The sequence below is a fragment of the Anomalospiza imberbis genome, chromosome 6 (genome assembly GCF_031753505.1).
Source record: "Anomalospiza imberbis isolate Cuckoo-Finch-1a 21T00152 chromosome 6, ASM3175350v1, whole genome shotgun sequence".
Lineage (NCBI taxonomy): Eukaryota > Metazoa > Chordata > Aves > Passeriformes > Viduidae > Anomalospiza > Anomalospiza imberbis.
The window spans coordinates 49181436-49200856 of NC_089686.1; the positions used below are offsets into that span (position 1 = coordinate 49181436).

Sequence of the window (19421 nt, forward strand, 5' to 3'; positions counted from 1 at the left end):
GGGGGGATAAAACAAAGTAAGAATTTAATGGAGTATAAATCCATTTAGATTTAAGTAAAATGTACCGTGTAGTAGCTTACTAACATAAGTAAAATATGCTGTTTAGTCTATTAACTCTGCTGTACTTGTAAAACTGTCCCAGCCAAAGAAAAAAAATGCAATCTCCAAAGTGAAAAGAGAAGCTCCTAAAATTCTGAAATGAAGGAAAAAAACACCAAAGCTATGTCTGCAAGAGATAAAAAGATTAGAGAGTTCTTTGTACAAAAGGCAACTACAAATTGTACCACAACATCAACAAAATAAATATACATAAACCTATTGTAAAATTCTATGTATATGTAAATTAGTAAAAAGTAATAGAAAAAGATCAGAAATCCTCAAGGGTGCACATGTCCCTTAAAGAAAAACAATCCCCACATGTGCCCAGTGCTATAATAAACATACTGCCCCTACAAATCTTTATTAAATTTATAAAGTCTTAATTTTTCACCACAATTCAAGTATAGGAAATCCTCGTTAGGAAAGCAAACCTTAAATGCATAAACATATTTTTACCCCGACTTCTCAATATTTTGGAAATCATTGTCTACCATTTTGTCCATGTTTAAGGTTGGGGTTTTTTTCTATTTTCTTTTCTCATATATCATGGATGAGAGACCCAAGCACCGTTTTGTAGAAATTATTTGTAAAAGCAGTCATGGAAAATATTTTTAAGAAATCTTGTGGTATGGAAATGTGCATTATTTATGTAGTTTCTCTAGAATTCTTTCCACTTTGCATTCAGTACTATTTCACTCTGTGTGTTCTTTCATTTTGAAATTATACAGGGAACAACACTAACAAGTCCAAGTGTGATTCAATCCCTAGGAGAGCAAAATAAGCAGTAAGACAATTTATGAGTAGGTGATACTTACTTACAGCAAAAAGTTAACACCTGGTTTGGCGATTTTCTTTCTTTTGCAGCCACAAGAGATGTTTAAAAGGATGGTGGTTTACAATTCATCATTTAGATCTAACAAAAAACAAGTAAAATAACATTTTCCATGTTTTGTGTGGTACAGCTTGTTTGACTGATCATAGATTTAAAACTTTCCTTTCTAATTCTGTTGCTCAGTTTCTAAAACAGAAGATGCAAGACAGCCTTAGTGCATGAGAACTGCTAGTCTTTGTAAGCTTTATGTGTGTGCCTGTGGCTCCTGCTAGTCTAGGCAGAAGAATGAGAATAAATCCTTCAGGCTGAACCATCTGTAACTACCTATATGGTTAAATGTGACCTTTAAGATAGCTGAACACTGATAACTGATGTGATACTGATATTCCTAAGATTTCCTTGTTTCTTTTAGTTTCCAGCTGCAATGCTTTCAGTGATGAAATACTTTATCAGATTAACAAATACAGCTATCATCATAACATAGTTACTGGTAGGAAATCAGAGGAACTGGTGGTGGAAAGCCCTGTTCATTCAGCCTTCCTGTATTGTGTAGGATTTTCCTGCTGCAGTTTTACTTTTGCTGCTTTCCTCTGTCATAATGACGAAGTTTTCATCTCTTTGTCTTTGGTTGGCTGGTGGTTCAATAGATGGCTCCTTGAAGAAGTGAACTGTATGCTAAACTTCTCTGTTGCTGTAAAATGTGCCAGTTTCTGTACAAAACCCCTTTGGTAGTGCAAGCTAAGTTAGATGCATTGATGTTATATGAAAAGTTGGCACATAGTAGTGACCTCACAGTGAGATTTTGAGTGGTAAAACATTAGGATTAATATTAATTTTTTTCTTTTTTTAATCAGTTTCAATCTATATCTAGAAGGGAAAATTGACTTTAGAAGATCTAGCTTTGAGATTATTTATTTGCCAGTAAATGCCAGTATGTTCTGAATATATAACAATTGTGTTCTCAAAAGAGGTGTTTTTTGAAAAGTTTGTTTTTTCTGGTTGTGAATTTCTCTTACAATTATTTGTTGTTGTTGTTGCTTGGGTTTTTTCTTTTTGTTTGTTTGTAGTTTGTTGTTATTTCTGGTCACAATTGCTCTTGACGTTGTTAGAAACCAGCAAAGCAGCATCATTAGTGTAAGTGCTTGTGTTTTGGAGGTTGTTTTTTCTTTAAATAGTAACTTCAGCTTTCACCTGGAAGTCCAGACAGAGAGTTGTTTCAGTACAATCAAATTTTAGTGTTCCATTTTCAATTTATGCTCAGTCTTCTGAATGTTTTTGTAAGTCAAGAAGGGATTTGAATGCTCTTAACTCTTTCACCTGAAACATCCTGAGTGGTGGGAGGGTAGGCTTGGGACTGTGTTTTCCACTTGGTGCTCCTTGGTTCGTTAGTCCCTGCTTGGATATGCAGTGCACACTCTGATCTCTGAATTTGTGGTGTCGATTTCAGGGAAGATTTATTACAGTTCAGTGCATGTCTTCTTTCTGTCTTAGCAACATTTGTACATTATTGGATCCAGATCATATCTCTGATACATAGTGATATGAACCCAAGGGGAAAATAGTTTAGGTTGAATATTAGGAAATGGTTTTTCACCCACAGGGTGGTTGGGCACGGGAAGAAGGGAAGAAGCTCCCAGAGGCACCAGCCTGACAGCTCAAGAAGTGTTTGGACAGTGCCCTCAGGTGCATGGTGTCACTCTGTGCAGGGCCAGGAGTTGGACTTGGTGATCCTTGTGGGTTCCAACTCAGGAAATTCTGTGTTTCTATGACTTTTGCTTGCAGATTGTTTTAGTGATTTTTTTGTGTGTGTGTGTGTGTTTGTTTTTGTGGAGTTTTTGGGTTTTTTCCTGTTTAAAGATGATTTTCCCAGGGAAACTTCCTTCAAGGGCAACATCTGTTTTTCATGAGGACAACCTGGGACAAAGAGTTCACTGACTTCCTTTAGATTACATAATGACTTAGTGACTTGGCTGAGATTGGAGTTCTTCTATCTTAATTACTTGCTCCAAACCCATAGGTATCTACTTTAGCCATGATTTCAAAAGGCAATACTAATTCAGTTATTCAAAGTGTAAATTGTTTAGGTGGATTTCATTGTAAAATGTTTCTCTTACAGTTTTAGTTAAATGGTTCATAATATTAATACACTTTGTAAATTAATGAATGATTGATGGAAGTTTTTTCCCCAGGATGAAATTCTGCCCTTGTTGATATCTGTGATGAAATTCCCATTTATCTGGTTAACAAACGTAATGCAGTGTAACAAACTTAATGTAAATCAGTAGTGTTATGGGTGAGATCAGAACCCAGAAGGTTCTGGGTTCTAGTCACATCAAAATTAGGCAACCAAAAGAAGTGATAAAGAGCATAGCAGATGAAGCATTAGTATTTTCTGCTGCAACTTTGCCATTTAACAGCCAGTCCTTAAATACACCACAGGAATCTTAAGCTGTCTGTTTGGTTTACAAGTGGAAAAAGTCTTAGGCGAGTCTGACAGTGGAATAGTCTTTGTTGTCAAATGGATCCAATAGAAAAGAGTGCAATAATGAACATATCAAGCTTGGTCATGCACTGAACCACTGGTCTGTGTAAGGTATTGGCTTGCCTGCTGTGTCTGCCAAGGATTGTGTGGTTCTGTGTTCCCCTATCACCAGGTTATTGCAGCTTGAGGCTACAAGAGTGGGAGCTAGGTGCCTCAGTAACAATTTTCTGAAGTTCTGAAGTCCTTACTTTTAGCATGCAGGGTAAGTGCAGAGCTTTCATAAATCCCCAACATTGGCCATACAGTCTCACCCAGTAGCTACTAATCCTTCTCAAGAAACTGCACTCAAACACCATCCTGATTGCTGGTGAAGGAACTCCCATCCTTGCAGAAAAGGTAACTCCTGCTTTTCCCTGTAGTCTTGGTCTGACAAGGGTTAAGCACTACATTTTGTGGGTCCTCTCAAAGCTTAAAAATCTTGTTGTGCCTAACTGCAGTATCATCATCTGCATTCCAGACATTCCCTGACAACCTTTTAAGTCCTCCACAGAACCATATGAAAACAAAAATCATATTGTTGTCCTGCAAATTGTCTAACAAATTGTTGTCCTGCACTTGCTTATGGTATGGAGCCAACTCCCTGAAACTCCACATCAAGAGGGAGAGACGGGGGCTGAAAAAGAATCCTATAACCCAGACAGTGTGGAGTGGTGTTGCTGACAGGTGAATTGGAGCCTGTCATTTTGACCTGTTACCATCCAATATGTTGATAATCCCAAAAAATATTGCTCCAAAGAGTGTGGCAGAATATACCTGCCTATGGTGCTTTCAGGATTTGTTTCTGTTCTGTCAGGTGTAAAGAGGAACTGTGGAGCTGACAGGTGGTTAACTCTTCCTCAGAAATGCTCCCTGATATGACCAACTCAAATTATTAATCTGTCATGAGGTTTTGAAATGTCTTCTGACTGTCAGGATGGACTCTGCTGTCTCTCTGGGCTTTTCTTCAGTTTCTGTCTTCTTTCATAGCTTACAGAATTACATGTTCTCTCACTAATAAATAAGATGGAATTTGTGTGTTAAGTGTGTGAGCGAGTTGCTGGTTTTGCAATTAAATATCATTTTATTCTCAGGGCTTCCAGAAGTATGTGGAAGATTTTGATCCATATTCAATGGTAAGGAGAGAATTTAAACATGCCTGACTGTTTAATATTAAATACTCTGGAAAAAAGCCAAATCCTTGATTTTGAGGGCTGGGAGTAGGTAAGACTCTTGCTTGTTGCTTTTCTGGGTCTTGTGTATTTTTTTTTTCTAGTCATGTTGAACAGGAGCGTTCTTACAGGAAAGGGTGATGTGGTGTTCTGATCTTCCTCTTACACTATTTTAGAGGAGGACAAGGTCCCTTTCCCCCCAGAAATTACATAGATCAGCCTAATTGTTTTGTGTTTCTAAAGTGGAAATGATTAATAGTTATATCTTTTCACAGTTCACCCCAGACCAGATTATGGGAAAAGACGTACGGCTATTACGAATAAAAAAGGTAATTACTATGTCGGTTGATTGATATTTAAAAGGTTCATGTAAGCATTTTATGTACTGGGAAGAAGGAAAGATTAAGTTCCTGTTAATGCCAAAAATCAACAGACTTTTCTGAACTAGAACTGGTTTTTTTCATAGGAAGGATCACTGGACCTTGCAGTCGAGGGAGGAATTGATTCTCCAGTTGGAAAGATAGTTGTGTCTGCCATCTATGAGGACGGTGCTGCAGACAAACATGGTGAGCAACAATGGGGAATTTGAATGCTGCTGCAAAGTGTTTCCTTACACTGGCTGAGAATGGTTGGCTTACTTCATAGCCTGGTACTGAAAGGCTCACTTAGATTGTCCAAGGACCCAAGTTCTGTCTCAAGTTCAAGGGCAGCCCACATGTGCTGCTAAAATTAATCATTACGTAGAATTTGTAAAAACCAATACCTGATTCTCTGTTGTATTCTTTAATCAAGGAATGTGTTCTCCATTATTTCACAATTTCCAATGACATTTGTAATACTTCCACATGCAAAGCAATTTCCTGACCATAGCTACACTACACTGCTTAGTTTCATTCTTCAGGCTACTATAAATAGTAATTTATCTAGTTAAGCAGCTGGCTGTTAAAAACCCAACTAAAACCCATCTCCTAAAACCCAACTAATGGCCAGAGCCTCTGAAGCTTAGCTCTCAAAGGCACAAAAACATGCTCAACACATCTGGGCTTTGCACCTGGTGGGAAGTATCTGCCATCCTTTTCTTGAGAGCTCTTGTGATGACCAGGTCAACAGAGAGGGCAATATTCCCTTACACTGTCTGCTGTCCTTGTCCGTGCCTGCACCTAAGTTCAAGTGAAAACATTGCTGTGAAAACATTTCAGTCATTTGATCTCCTCAGTGCTCTTTTTGGCCCTTCACTCTTTTTAGGATCTCTCATAACTAAGGCTGTCCTCCAATCATCCTCTTCAAATCCAGTTCCAGTTAACTGGTTGTGCTTCATTCCAGATTGGCAAGTCAAAATCAGTTCTAAGGAACAAACACTACACATACACTTGCAAAGATATGACCATCATGCAAACCCTTGACAAATGCTATTTTATTCCTTCAGGAATTTAATTAATTTTTGCCATTGTTATAGAATCATGGAATTTTTTTGGTTGGAAGAGACCTTACAGATCATGTAATTCCAAGCCCCTGCCACGGGCCGGGACACCTTACCCTAAATCAGGTTCCTCAAAAGCCCCATCCAACCTGGCTTTGATCACTTCCCTGGGGTTGGGGCATAGTAGTAACATTCTGAAGTCCGTCACAGTTTGTAAGCTGTACAGCTGGATTACCCAAACAGGCAAACTGTAGAAAATCATATTGAACTAATTTCTTACTGGTCATGATCAATAAGAGATTAGTTTGGCTTTGCTGTGCTTAAAAATTCCTTTTGTGTTTGCTGTAGCAAACTTACTACTTTTCATTGTAGTCAGTACTGCACAAATATGGCACAGAAAAGGCTCCTAGAATTTTGTTTGCTTATGTGTATTTGACACATTTGTCTTTTCCCCAGGAGGCATAGTGAAAGGGGATGAAATACTGGCTGTAAATGGCAAGATATTAATTGACAGCAAGCTGGCAGAAGCACAGGCAACTCTAGCAAAAGCTTGGAACATGGGTGGGGTAAGTAACCTGGAATCCTACTTTGTTCTACCTACAGAGCTGATATGAGAGCTACTTTTCTATCATAACATTGTCACATCAACACAAACAAAGTTACAAACATCAAGAGTAGTGGGTATGTCAGGTGCTGGCAAAGTGTCATGGTTTGACACTGATGCCATGCCAGCACCCCCATGAAAATGCACTTTTCCATCTAATTGCTGTGAGATGTGATCAGGAACAGAGCAGAGCAGGCCCAAGCTTGATAACAAAGGAAAAGAACTTTATTAAACTACTACTACTATAAAACACAGACACTAAATCCTGGATGAAGACCTTCCAAAACACTCCCCCTCCTCCCACCCAATTTCCAAACCATCCCACAGTGAGACACCACCCAGGATTCCTAATGAAGTTGCCACCCTTCAGATAATCAACACTCAGTCCCTCAAAGGAGAGAGAAGTCTCTCTTGCACCACAGACTCCCCCAGGAAACACAATTGCTACCCTTGTGTTTCCATGTCAAGCATGGCAACCGCCTGGAGAAAATCTGCCAGTGTGACACTCTCCTTTCCATGTCACAGTGCTCTCACCACCATGCATGGACCGACTGCTCATAGGGCTCCTTTAAGGATGCTTTGCCAAGGACCAAAATAAAACAACAGTTCAGTTTCTCATCTTGGGACTACAGTCCCCCCCATTTCCCCCTGGGGCCGAGGGTCCAACAGCTTCTCCTTTTTGGGACAACAGTCTCCCCCATTTTCCCCTGGGGCCAAGGGTCCAAGAACAGAGATCTTATTCTTCCCTTCTTCTTCTCTGAAGACAGAGGGCCTCTCCACACCCTCTTCAGCTTTCCTCTGTTCTCTCCACTCCTCTGTTGGTAGTCACTGAAACAGGTCTCTTGGCCCACCACCGCATCCCCCTAAAATGCAGTCCCTATTGCGGGAGAATGTGGTTCAGTCTATGGTTAACAAGAAAAGTCCAGCCACAAGCCACTCCATCATCTCCTCCCACTCAAAAATTTCTTCTTCTAACATCTCAGATCCCAGACTGTCTCTCCTCTACTTCAAATCAAGGAGGAGTAATATTTTACAAAGCCTTCATTTCTCAGGAAAGGGTTAAAAGTTCAAACTTCCTGGACAGCTGAAATCTCTGCTCAGAAGCCAATTCCCAAGGCCAAGGCTGGGCACCTCCCTGCCTCTCCCCCTTCTCCTTCTCCTCCGCCGGCAAAGTTACAGGTGCTGTCCAGACTCTCTGTCTCATCCCTCTCGGGGGGGGGGGGGGGGGGGGGGGGGACACAACGACAAAGGCATCTCTGCTTCTCTCCACCCTTCCGTCCACTGGAGCTGGCTCGGTTCCAGCCCCCTCGGCTCACCTTGACCAGGCCTCATGGCTTCCCCCACCCAGCCCCATGGCTGGGCAGGAGAGGTCTGCACAGCACCCTGACTGGAACCAAAGAGAGAGAACTCTTGGGAGTTCCTTCTTTTAACCCCCTGTGTTCTCAGAGGCGTATCCATACCTTCAGTGGTCACTCCAGGTGCCAGTATCCAAACTTGACCGCTGATTGGTTTGACCCAACTTCCTGAAATAAATTCACTTCCATGTCAAACCACGACACAAAGTAAGCTAAAATCTGCAGAAGATGCTGTTATGTAGCATCTCTGAAAACCATGTGTGTAATTTACTGGGAAATTTCATGGCAATTAGCCACATGTCAAGACTGATATTTAAACACATTCCATTCTGAGTGTTTATAGTACCTTTATATGTAAAATCACTCTTTGATATTGAAAATTACTTGCAAGCTGATTGGAATGTTCTGATAATAGCTTATCTTTGATTTCTTGATGTACAGGCAACGTTGCCCTTCAGCTACAGTGAGTGTTTCCACAGCAAGAACTGTTCTCATTTGTCAGAGGACCAATACAGCATGATTCTTAGAATAACTTTTTTTTAAAAAATGTTGTTGCAACAGTAAATTTTTCTTTAATTTCAATATAGAAATCAAACAGCTCAATCTTTAAATGGTCTTCCTATAGAAGTTTTTGATACAGACCTTACTCCTTCTCTCTGTGGTTTTCCACGAATAGATTACCTCCCAGATTCTCTATCTGACATTCCATGATGCTCCACTGGCCACCTCTAAAAGCAGTATTTAGCAGCAGATGTTTGCCTCTGCTTTTCTTTTTCAGGATTGGATTGACTTAGTCATTGCAGCATCACCTCCAAAAGAATATGATGATGAAATGTAAGTGTATAAGCTTTTTTCTCTGGTGATTAAAAGCAGAGTAACAACAGCCAGTTTCCTTTTTTTTGGTCACACATTTTTGAAGTATCTTCTTCTTATGGACTATATAACCGCCTGCTTTACATGGTTGCTAATTGATAATTATAAGTAGCTGTCATGCATTACAGCAGTGGTTCCCAGACTGTAAAATTGTGTTTCTCAGAATTGGTTGTACGTGACTACACACTCATACTTTCAGTTTAAAGTTTGAGGATTTGGGAATTGTTTTTTTTTTAGAAGTGACACTTAAATTCAGTCTGAATCATTTGCTATATTCTCATAGATCATGTTTTAGGGAAACAAATCCCTCTAAACATTCTGCATCACAACCAGACATTTAATTCTATTGTTCGGTTTGTTTGTTTTTTGGTGGTTTTTTTTTTAAATTAGATTGCAGTTATTGTTCTTGTCTAAGCAAGCTTATGTAATATTTTCAAAAGAGATTAAGGGATTTGGGTGTCTTGGCAATGCTCACCGAATTCTTGTTTTAAAGATAATCAGCATAGGTGTGAAACAGAAGAATCTACAGCTACAAGTGTGATAGAGGTATCAAGTTTATACAACTTGCTTTGGTTTGGACTAACAGTTTCAAAAGCAAGACCCATGTTTTCAGGTTTGATTGAAGGAGAATTGAAGATATCCTTACTACCAAGTAAAATGGCAGAGAAAGGTTTTGTAGTCACTGTTAATCTGGCTCTTGTTCTATGCAGTATACTGGAGTATTAGTTGCTGTAAATCAGTTTTACTGGATACCACCAACTGTAGGTTGATGTGAAATTTTGTATAATACATGCACATAAACGAAAGGGATTAATGGGCAAGGAAATAACTGTCACTGTTATTTTTGTTTTCATATCTTGTATATGTAGCCCTACCATTCCCTCATCAGCAGTCAGTCCCAACACACACAGAAAGGTTTTTGAAGGCAGTGCACCTGTGTACAGACAAGGGTATCTCCTGCAGCTGTAGCCACTGCAGTGTCCCTCATGGTGAATAGCACACCTGGCCTAACATGACTGGCCATTGTGAGGCTGTGTTATTTTTTTCAGCATGTGCCTGCCTGTGCATTGCTTGCCATCCTTGCTTTTGTTCTTGGCATGCTGGAGCTGGAGTGTTCTTTGGGCTTTTGCCATGCCTGTGCTATTAAAATATAAGTATTTAGTTTCTACTTCATAAAGTCCCTCAGATATCCTCTGCAGAATTGGTTTATCACCTGCCAGACTATTAAATAAATAGGCCCTGTCTAAGCAATAGGATTAACCTAATTTTCCCTATCTGTGGACCACTGCTGTGGCTTTGTGAGTTCATAAGTATATAAGCAACTACAAATTATTTTCTTGTGAAGGCTTGTCCAAAGAACAAGTTTCCTTTTGGATTATTCAGTGTGCCTGTAAACAAGTATTCATGAATGTTTGGTTTTCAGTTTTCAGTTTGTCTTTGTTATTTTGTTATACACCTTTACAATAGGTTTGGTCTGAAATTATCCTTGTCTCTGAAATTCAGTTTATTCTCTATGGTTTTTCTGTGGCTGTAATCACTAGATCTCTAGAACTACCAAGGTAAGATTTCTTGTTGCATGAGGGTCTTCTCATTATTACTTATAATACAAATCAAAACTACTTAAGATCCAGTTTAAAAACTGTGCTTACTAGAAAGATTAAAAGTTCCCAAGAGATAACAACATGTTTCTCACTATCTTTTTTTTCTTCCCCACAGGACATTTTTTTAAGGAATACTACAACTCTTGAAATGGAATCTCTCCTCAGCAGAAACCCGCTGCTCAGTAAATTAATAGGAAATCAATAACCACATGAAATGCATCTTTATTGACTGACCTGTAAATTGAACTAGAGACAACAGATTCTTCAGGATAATTTGAATAATTTATTATCATTCTATAGACATGGTGCAAAACTTTTTTGCATGATGATTGAAAAGAACTGCTGACCAGCATAGTTCAGACTGTGAGTGCTTGATCTCTTTTTGCTATTTTGAGGGGCCAAATTTTGCATATCATCTTTCAGTTTTCCTGGAAATAGACTCTAAAATGACAAATGAAGATAGAACACAGATGCCTGTTCCCACATGCAACACTTGTGAATACACATTCACAGGCCAGTTTGGGTGTGAAAATAATTATATTTTTACTTCCTAGATAGTGATTTTTCTGGGAAAATGGAAAAGTACACAGGTAACTTCTGTTCTCATATTCTTGTAGCTCTCTTAATGTCCATTTTTGTGTCTCAGTTTTGAGGGTTTTTTGACCATAAAAATCTTGCTGGTGAAAGAACTGGGAATACCAGGAATGTGAGAATTATAATAAAATAATTTTGATTGTGTTGCTCATACAGTACAGAGGATCTTCTCTATCAGCAGAGTAAATAACTAGCAAGTAGCTCAGATAAAATCATTATGCGCAGTCACATACATAATCCCGAGTATTTGTATTGTTGGCAAAAATTCCTCCCTCATATAGTCATGGGTGGGAAATTTGGGTGTGATTCACAGTCTGCTGTTTTGTACTTTGTTGTCAGCGAGCCTATATATGTGACTAAACAGTGCAGGAAGCCACCAAGTGTAACTTTCTGCTCTTGGTGACTCTGTGCCTTAGGTTCGAGTAAATTCCTCAAGACTATAAATTCTATACCAGCTTGGCTTTAAGTATTATTACAGTTGTAGACTTAGCAATTACATTATAGAGACACCTCATAAGAAAGGTCATTGTCTTTTTCCTTTCTTGTACCTGCCAGTTTGTGTTCTGTTTTTCATGTTGTGTTTAGATTTTTCTCACCTGTTCTACTGAGAGACAGTTCCTTGGTCTATCAAATTCCCACCGATATTGGTATATCATATTCCCACTGATTTCAAGGTTTGGAAGCTCTTGTCTTCTCTAGCATATAAAAATTACAATTAGATTCCTGAGAACTCTGTACTTATATGCAAATGCTTACTTATGTTGACTTTCTTTATTTGCAGTATTCTTCCAGTATGCCAATTAATGTGTGTGGCAGAGTATATATGTTAGAATATTTCAAATGTTGAATTCTTACAACTAATCCAGAAATAAAATTGCATTTGCCAAATGGAAGAAGTCTAGTTTCCTATTTGTCTCTGGGTTTGTACATCACAGTTAATCTGCTAAAGTACGCAGATTTCTGAGTTTTTCTTCAATAACAGACCCACTTGCAAGAGATTACCACCCTTGTGGAACTCATAAATAACTTTGCCCAGGAGGGAATTTTCCCTTGGCTGAGCTGCAGTAATCTTTTACAGAGTTTTTGGGGGCAAATCTGATCATTTGATAGCTGGCAAGCTACCACATTTGCTACAGTGTATTTTTTTGCTAGGTCTTAGCGTGCATCTACCCTGGCCTGTAGACTTCCCAACCACAAACTAATCTAAATGCTGAATGCATCAAGATCACCACCAGAAGGAAATTGCAGCAGGATGTACTTCTCCTGCTGCTTTGGTTCCCAGTTGCCTACATACTGCAGCCATCTGGACCGTATGACAATGCATCAGAGAGATGAGTGGTGCTATCCAATGTTCTCCCAAGGGCTGCTCGGATGTTTTGCACCAGCAAATAGAGAGCCACAGTAATGCACCAGTAAAGAACTTTAGTGCTTGATTGTGCTAAACACTGTCTTGGCACTCTAAGAAACATAACACAACAAAACTTAGAGGTTAGGTATTAGAACTACTTCTCCTGGTGTTATTTTTTCAGAGACAGAAGGAGCACAGAAGACTGAGCTGGGAAATCTGTGGGAGTACCAGCAGTTGAGTTGTAGCCTTGCTTCTTAGTCACAGGACTATCTTTCTTCTCCCCATCTATCCTGTTAACTTGATTTGCTTGGATACAGCTTAAAATGCATGAGAGGCAGTTGAGGAAATAGTTCCTGCTCAGTACTGCAGGTATATTAAGAAAGTGCTGCTTTGAGAGTTTAACCTGTATTGCTTTAGGCAATGTAAGTAGGTAGTGTCAAGAAAAAGGAGGTTGTCACTTCTGAAATCTTAAAATTATCTTAAGCCATTAGCCAGGTAGTTTTTTACTGTATTTCTGACTTTCAGTGCCCTAGAACTGCATCCCATCTTGGATTTGCCAGCTAGCTCAAGGCGCTGGAAAATGCTACAAGAAAATAAATTTTTCAGGAAACTTCTTTTTCAGTTACTTTGTGTGTGAGCAGTGTCCCAGGTGTAAGTAATTTAAACAGAGTGCCCATTTTGAGTTGCTACTGCATTGTACTTTGGTGGCTGTCAGTTATTACATGTACTTGTACCTCATCCCTGTTCAACAAGGCCAGCTTTGAAAAGATAACAGTAAGAGTAAATGGGACTTTCTCTTGCTCAGCCAATGCTGTTTCCTTTGGGAGTATGGAAACTGTGACCTGATGCACAAAGCAGGAGGAAGTCCAAGTACTTCACTGAGAGTATCACGAATGCTTCAAACCAATTTTAAGAGAAGATGGGTTTTTTGTTTTTCATTTGCTGTAATCTCAGAGGGAATATGTGTAGTTTCTCAGAGCTGTTTGTTTGGTTAAGACCGCCAAACCCCACTATCTCTCTCTATGGGATAATAACCCAGAGGAAGACTTTCTCAGAACTGTTAACAGCCATTCTTATTCTCTCAGGAATTTCTTGGCCACGTTGTCTTTAGCAAACCCCCCACAGCTGCTGAACTGGAGCATGAATTACATTAGAGACTTGTGACTTTCACATTGCTCTGTGAGCCTGTGCGTGCCTGTGTGCAGGCAGAAAATGTGAGACCCTATGGATCAGAACCATGGTATGCATTACAGGATAGGAAATACCATGGTTTATTACTCATATGGATATTAGCATAGGGAGGTCTTTGATCTATTTATTACTGCCATTCTGCTATTTCATAATTTAGCTACTATTTATCATGTGGCCAGGGCACCTTTTAGAAATTGTGCATACATTTCAGAGAAGCTAGGGTTTTTTAAAAAACGCTCTATTCATAAACAAATGTACAACATAAGGAGGGGTATATGAATGTATATACACTAGTAAGGTTTTTTAAAATTAACTTGAGGGGCACACATGTACAAATAATCTTGGTACTTTACAAAAATGAGACATAACCTCTGAATGTATATAATTTGTTATAATCCCTCTCACCTTAAAAAAAAAAAGAATGAAAAATCATGGCTTTGTGTCAAAGGGTGCCTATCTGGTTGTAAGCAGCTTGATATACAATAGTTGATAAATGTCCTCCTGTTTGCTTCACCTGTATGTTGACCCTGATAAAGTGTGGTCAGATTTTGGGTAGCTGTTGTGGAATTCTTAGCCATCTTTCACCACAGAAATATCCCCCTGGGATCCCTGTTGATATGAACAGACACCTTTACACCATCTAAGGACCAGGTCTAGTGCAGAAAAGCCTGTGTCTTAAATGCAAGTATGTGACTCTTAGAATTATAAATCAGATGAGTCTCTTGTAATCAAGTGATGATAAGCTACTAAGTGCTTGATCCTCATACTGAGTTTGAACTTCAGTGTTCTTGTGCTGTCTGCCAGTTTTATCTTTTGTCATTGTCCTTGATCTCAGGCGGTTTCTGCTTTTCTGACTGATGGAAATTTCTGGAACAGATTTCAAAATTGTTTTTTTGCAGGCTTGAGATCTGAGGTGGCTCCAGGTGGGCCATTCACAGGTCATGCAAACTTTTTTTAAGGACACTGACTAGAATGCTTGCTTTCCTTCTTCCTAGGGAAGACATCTAAAGGTTTGCCTCTGCTGGAATACTGGAGGCCTCTGCTGGAATACTTCTTCCTCTATCACTAGTTTGATAGAGGAAGATTTGATGTGTTATTGAAGGACAGATAATAGCACAACACTTTGGTGAGGCTCAGGGTCTACTTATATTTACAACGAGGTAACTTGAGCTACTTTTGATCTCTATCTACTGAAATCATCTAGGATGAAAGAGGAAGTGGAGACACACAGGAAAAGCAATCTATAACATTTCTGTTCTCTAGAAGGGAAGTTTATGAAATGTGAAGCTTCAGAGGATCACAGCTTACAGTTCTCCAAACTGTGATGATGGATGCATACCATAATATCAATGATTAGTGTAAAAGCCACTGTATGGAAGTTTTAAGAAATTAATTTTGATTAAGTAAGTTGCAGACTGGCAGCTCTTGGATATGTAAGTCTGAATGGCTGTTGTTGAACTCCGAATGTTTGTCTACATGGAAAACGTGGAGTCTGATGTCCTGCAGAGAACTGCTTCATGGTTCACATACCTGCTGCATGATTAGCAATGGGTATCCCTTGCACACCTGAACTTGATAGATGTTTGCCACTTAGAAAGCAATCACAGACTGAACCAAGCAAAGCACTTAAGTACATGATTAAATTTAAGCATATGAGCCAATCCCATCATGACAGGTTGAGTTCAATAATTCTACTCAGGCTGGATTTTGCTGGATAGAGGCCTGAAGTCAAAATCTGAAGGCAATTGATGCCTTCATCCTGGATATGCTTAATATGGAAACTTGTTAATGCTCAAGTTCTAGTATTCATACTGAATTTTAGTTCCTCCTCATTTTCTCAAATAATCTTCAAAGGTTATTCCTCCCACCAGCTCCCACTGCCCATTTTCTTGACCTGTCCTCATCTTCTCTTTTCTCACCATTTCTCTTCCAAACATCAGTAAAACTCATTAGTCTTCAATGGCTATAACAGAGTTTGTTTATATGGTGCTTAGAGTAAAGTTTGGGAGAAGGAGACTGAGATTCTCCCAACATAAACTGAGCAAGATAGAAATCAGACAGCCTTTTTGAGGACAAGGACTTTTCTAAACAGTAAGGAAGTGAGAGGGAAAGTTGCTAATTGTTATTCTTTATGCAAAGCCAAACAGACACATGTAAAACCAAGAGAGGTTCAAATTACTTTTTCTGAAATTTTGTTCTCTTTCCTCTGCCTTTCCCCTAAGCATTTCTGGGTGCTTTAGCACTGAGACCCTATGTTCGTGTTGACAACAGCCTGAGGCTCTTGAGGATTAATGCTCCTTAATAGAGAGCAAAGAACACTAGATATGAAACATTTTTAGAAACACTCAAGAGAAAATTAAGCTTTGACAAAAATCTTGTAATAATTATTTCCCTGATGGAGTGAAATAACTTTTCAGGGTTATCTTTTGAAACTAAATAGATTATAAGTTTGCAAATATCAGTATTTTTGTTATTCTTTCTCCCCCCCAGTATAAAATGTGGAATTTTCAGAGTGGAGACACCCATTAACAGATTTTAATTAGCAGCAATTCCAACCTCAAAGAAGGACAGAGGGAAAGAAAGAGAAATGCATGTTCCCATTTTGATTATTCACAAAGAATTGTAGTGAAGCAGATCTCTGATGTCTGTTATTAACCTGCTAGAACAGAAGAAATTGCATAGTGTTCCTCAGTGGAAAACAGGCAGCTCTATCTAAATGCAGAGGAGTGACATGCATAGCAAGAATTCAGACTGAGAGGACACACAAATCTTTTCTACAACTAATGTATAAATTTCTCATCAGTCATTTCAGAATTTACAGGTGGGTGCAATATAATTTACAATGTTGTTTTTCTTCTTGGAGAATTTGATTGCAACAAATTTCTGATTGAAGGGCTGATTGAAACAGAGGTGTTTTTTTGTGGTTGTATCATTCACAGGGGAAAGTGAATTGAGTGTATTAAGTTGCCTTTAAGTTGTAATGTACTACTGCAGGAAAGCTGTGTTTGTTGTCAGCTGTGACAATATTCACATTTCTTTGCCTCTAGCTAGACAAACAGATGCAGAGATGGTTTTTTTCTGTTATGCTATTGAAGTACATCAGGAATAGTATAACTTCTCAAGGATAAAGTTATCTGGTATTGCCTTTTCTAATGGTGTCTTTAAACCCTCGTGTACATGTTTAAACAGATGTTTAAAAGGGACAAAATACTCACCCTTCTTTGCACTAGGACAATGCAAGTGCCTTTTATACAAGGGACATCACCATTTTCCTATGAAGTAGATAACACCTGAGTATGAAATCTCAACTATTCTTTCTTCAGTAATGATGTGGTCTCTTAACCACAGGGCAATGATCACTATAGTCAGCTGTGTTCCCAACTATGGAAGAGAGAGGAGCTTTTATCTACTTGTAGGTTGATCTTTTCCTTATCTTACAATATCTTGAGCCTTTATTGCCCATACTATAAGTAAGTGAGGAAATGGCACGTGCTTTTTTTATCATGTGGTGAAAAGAACAGTCAATTCAGAACTTAAGTTCAGTTTGTGAAAGAAGCCATGGTCAGTTCCAGGACTGGGAATATGTAACAAGCAATCTTACTTTTTCTGCCCAATTACTGCGAGCATGTCCTGAGGATTTGTCCCTGGCACACACGAGAGAATGATCCCTCATCAGTGCTCTCCAGCTGGATGTGGTTGTTCTTGTCTCCACTGCATTGCTGTTATGCTGCAGATGAAAAACAGACAGCTGAGGGTTGCACGTGAGAAACCTCCATGGCTGAGCCTCAGCACTTGACATCGCCCTTCACAATTGGGCTGCCAAAATGCAGACGTGCAGAACATTTCCACTGGCTTATCACAGGAGACAAATATAGCCTGGGGGAAGCATGCTGAGAAAGGCTACCTACAGCCATGAGAGAAAGAGAGAATTGGGAATAATTCCATGTGGGAGGGAAGATCAGAGTGTGGGAATTATGCCCTACATAGACAGTTCTGACACATCCCCTTGTAGTGTCAGGTGGGCAGCCAAGGGTGTTTGTGCCAGCACATGGCTGCCCAGGTACCTACTGGGACACATGACTTAGGCTGAGAAGTACCTGAGACTGTTTAAGGATGAGTCTCTACCCAAAGAGACTCTGCAAAGTCTCTACTCTAGGCATTTCTATCTATGTTTTACAAACTGGTCTCATAGGCTATTTATTTGAAAAACTATAGAACCTGATAGTGTTCATTCATGTGACCGGTCAATTCTCATTATATCGTCAGTGGGATTTCAGCTCTATCAATCACAGTTGTGTTCACAGTTTTTGCACACGACAAATTGACTGCTGCACTCCCTAGTCAGCATTGTTTTCATTCTAATGCTACAGACTCAGACAGTGCAACATATGCTGTTATGAAAAGAAAACATTCAGCTCTGAGAAAATATTTATTTTTTTCAGAAAATATACAACAAAAGAATATGGCTTCTCTTTTAAGAAGATATTTACAATATAAAACATTATCTTCAGCCTTGTAGTATCACCAGTCAGGAAAAATTAATACATGTGCTGAGGGGAAAACTACTTCTGAAAGAAACAGGAATTATTCTCTTTATAACCATTATCAGGAATGCAACGAACTTTTCCAACTTTTTTTTTTGTTGTTGTTACCACAACAGTGTAGATTTTTTTCTTTAATTATATGATTTTTCATAATAGGCACATCATATTCCTACCAATAGCTCATACTTTCTTCAGAGCAGTTCTTACAGAGAGATCTGCAGCTGCTTTACATCCTGCAGTGATGTGGGTACCTAGAATTTTTTGCTACCACTTGTATCATAATAGTGCATGTAAGTGCCACTCAGCATCAGATTCCTGATATGTCTTAGACATTGTTCCACCTCTAAATATTCTTGTTTTCAGAGAGAGAATAATCCTACATACGAATAAAAGCAGAATCACAGAATCGCTAGTTTGGAAAAGATCTCTCAGGTCATCAAGTCCAACCCTTAACCCAGCACTGCCAAGACCACCACTAAACCAAGTGCCACATCTAAATGGCTTTTAAATAACTCCAGGGATGCAGACTCAACCACTTCCCTGGACAGCCTGTTCCAGGGCTTGAAAACCCTGTTGGTGAAGAAATATTTCCTAATATCCCATCTAAATTTTCCCTGACACAACTTTTGGCCATTTTCTCTCGTCCTATTACTTGTTACTGGGAGAATATCAACCCCCACCTGGCTGCTGCCTCCCTTGAGGCAGTTGCAGAGAGCGATGAGGTCTCCCCTGAGCCTCCTTTTCTCCAGGCTGAACACCCCCAGCTCCCTCAGCCGCTCCTCACAGGACTTGTGTCCCAGACCCTCCACCAGCTCCCATTTCCCTTCTCTGGACTGCCTCCAGCCCCTCAATGCCTTTCTTGCAGTGAGGGGCCCAAAACTGGACACAGGAAAGGGAGGAGCCTGATGCAGGAGTGGGAGCAAGGACAGGAGGACGATCACGTGCGCTATTTTGATGTGAAAAGGCAGGAAAAGTTGGCAAAGAAGGGCTCAAAATGGTGGATCCCCTCACGGAGTCAGCGCTATTTTGGGTGGCAGGATTCAGCGGAAATTCAGTCAAAAGGGTGGGTCCCCTCACGGGGTGGCACCATTTTGACACATACCAGTAGATGGAGAGAAAAGGTAAACAGGCACAGGAAGGAAGTTCAGGTTAGAGCCCAGGATGGGTTATATGGGCCCATCTTGAGAAGGGGACAGAGGAGGGCAGGAGATGGCAGAAGGCTGGTGGCACTCCTGCGCCTTTTGGTGGGTTCCAGCTCCTGGTCTCTCCT

General features: G+C 39.6%; 1 protein-coding gene and 1 long non-coding RNA gene across 10 annotated transcripts in view; one reads left to right on the forward strand and one right to left on the reverse strand.

Moving 5' to 3' along the window:
• USH1C (USH1 protein network component harmonin) overlaps positions 1-11442 on the forward strand; it is a 50791-nt gene extending 39349 nt beyond the window's left edge. For 7 of the 8 annotated variants that reach the window (XM_068194057.1, XM_068194058.1, XM_068194061.1 and 4 more), the window contains 6 exons: positions 4544-4585; positions 4897-4950; positions 5088-5187; positions 6498-6607; positions 8779-8834; positions 10590-11442. In XM_068194057.1, coding sequence (XP_068050158.1) covers positions 4544-4585; positions 4897-4950; positions 5088-5187; positions 6498-6607; positions 8779-8834; positions 10590-10602 — 375 coding nt within the window. In that variant the 3' untranslated portion in view covers positions 10603-11442. Of the gene's footprint in view, positions 1-4543; positions 4586-4896; positions 4951-5087; positions 5188-6497; positions 6608-8778; positions 8835-9742; positions 10096-10589 lie in introns of those variants that run through there. The other variant, XM_068194064.1, reaches the window with a different exon arrangement.
• On the reverse strand, positions 3804-17682 carry LOC137476065 (uncharacterized). 2 transcript variants are annotated; one of them, XR_011000228.1, is made up of 3 exons: positions 17209-17682; positions 8682-8809; positions 3804-5781 (listed from the first exon to the last, which is right to left on the reverse strand). It is a non-coding gene; the product is annotated as an uncharacterized lncRNA (long non-coding RNA). The 2 variants fall into 2 exon arrangements; XR_011000227.1 differs by lacking the exon at positions 3804-5781 and adding an exon at positions 6602-6734 and having other exon boundaries at positions 8200-8809.
• Positions 17683-19421: the final 1739 nt, after the last annotated feature.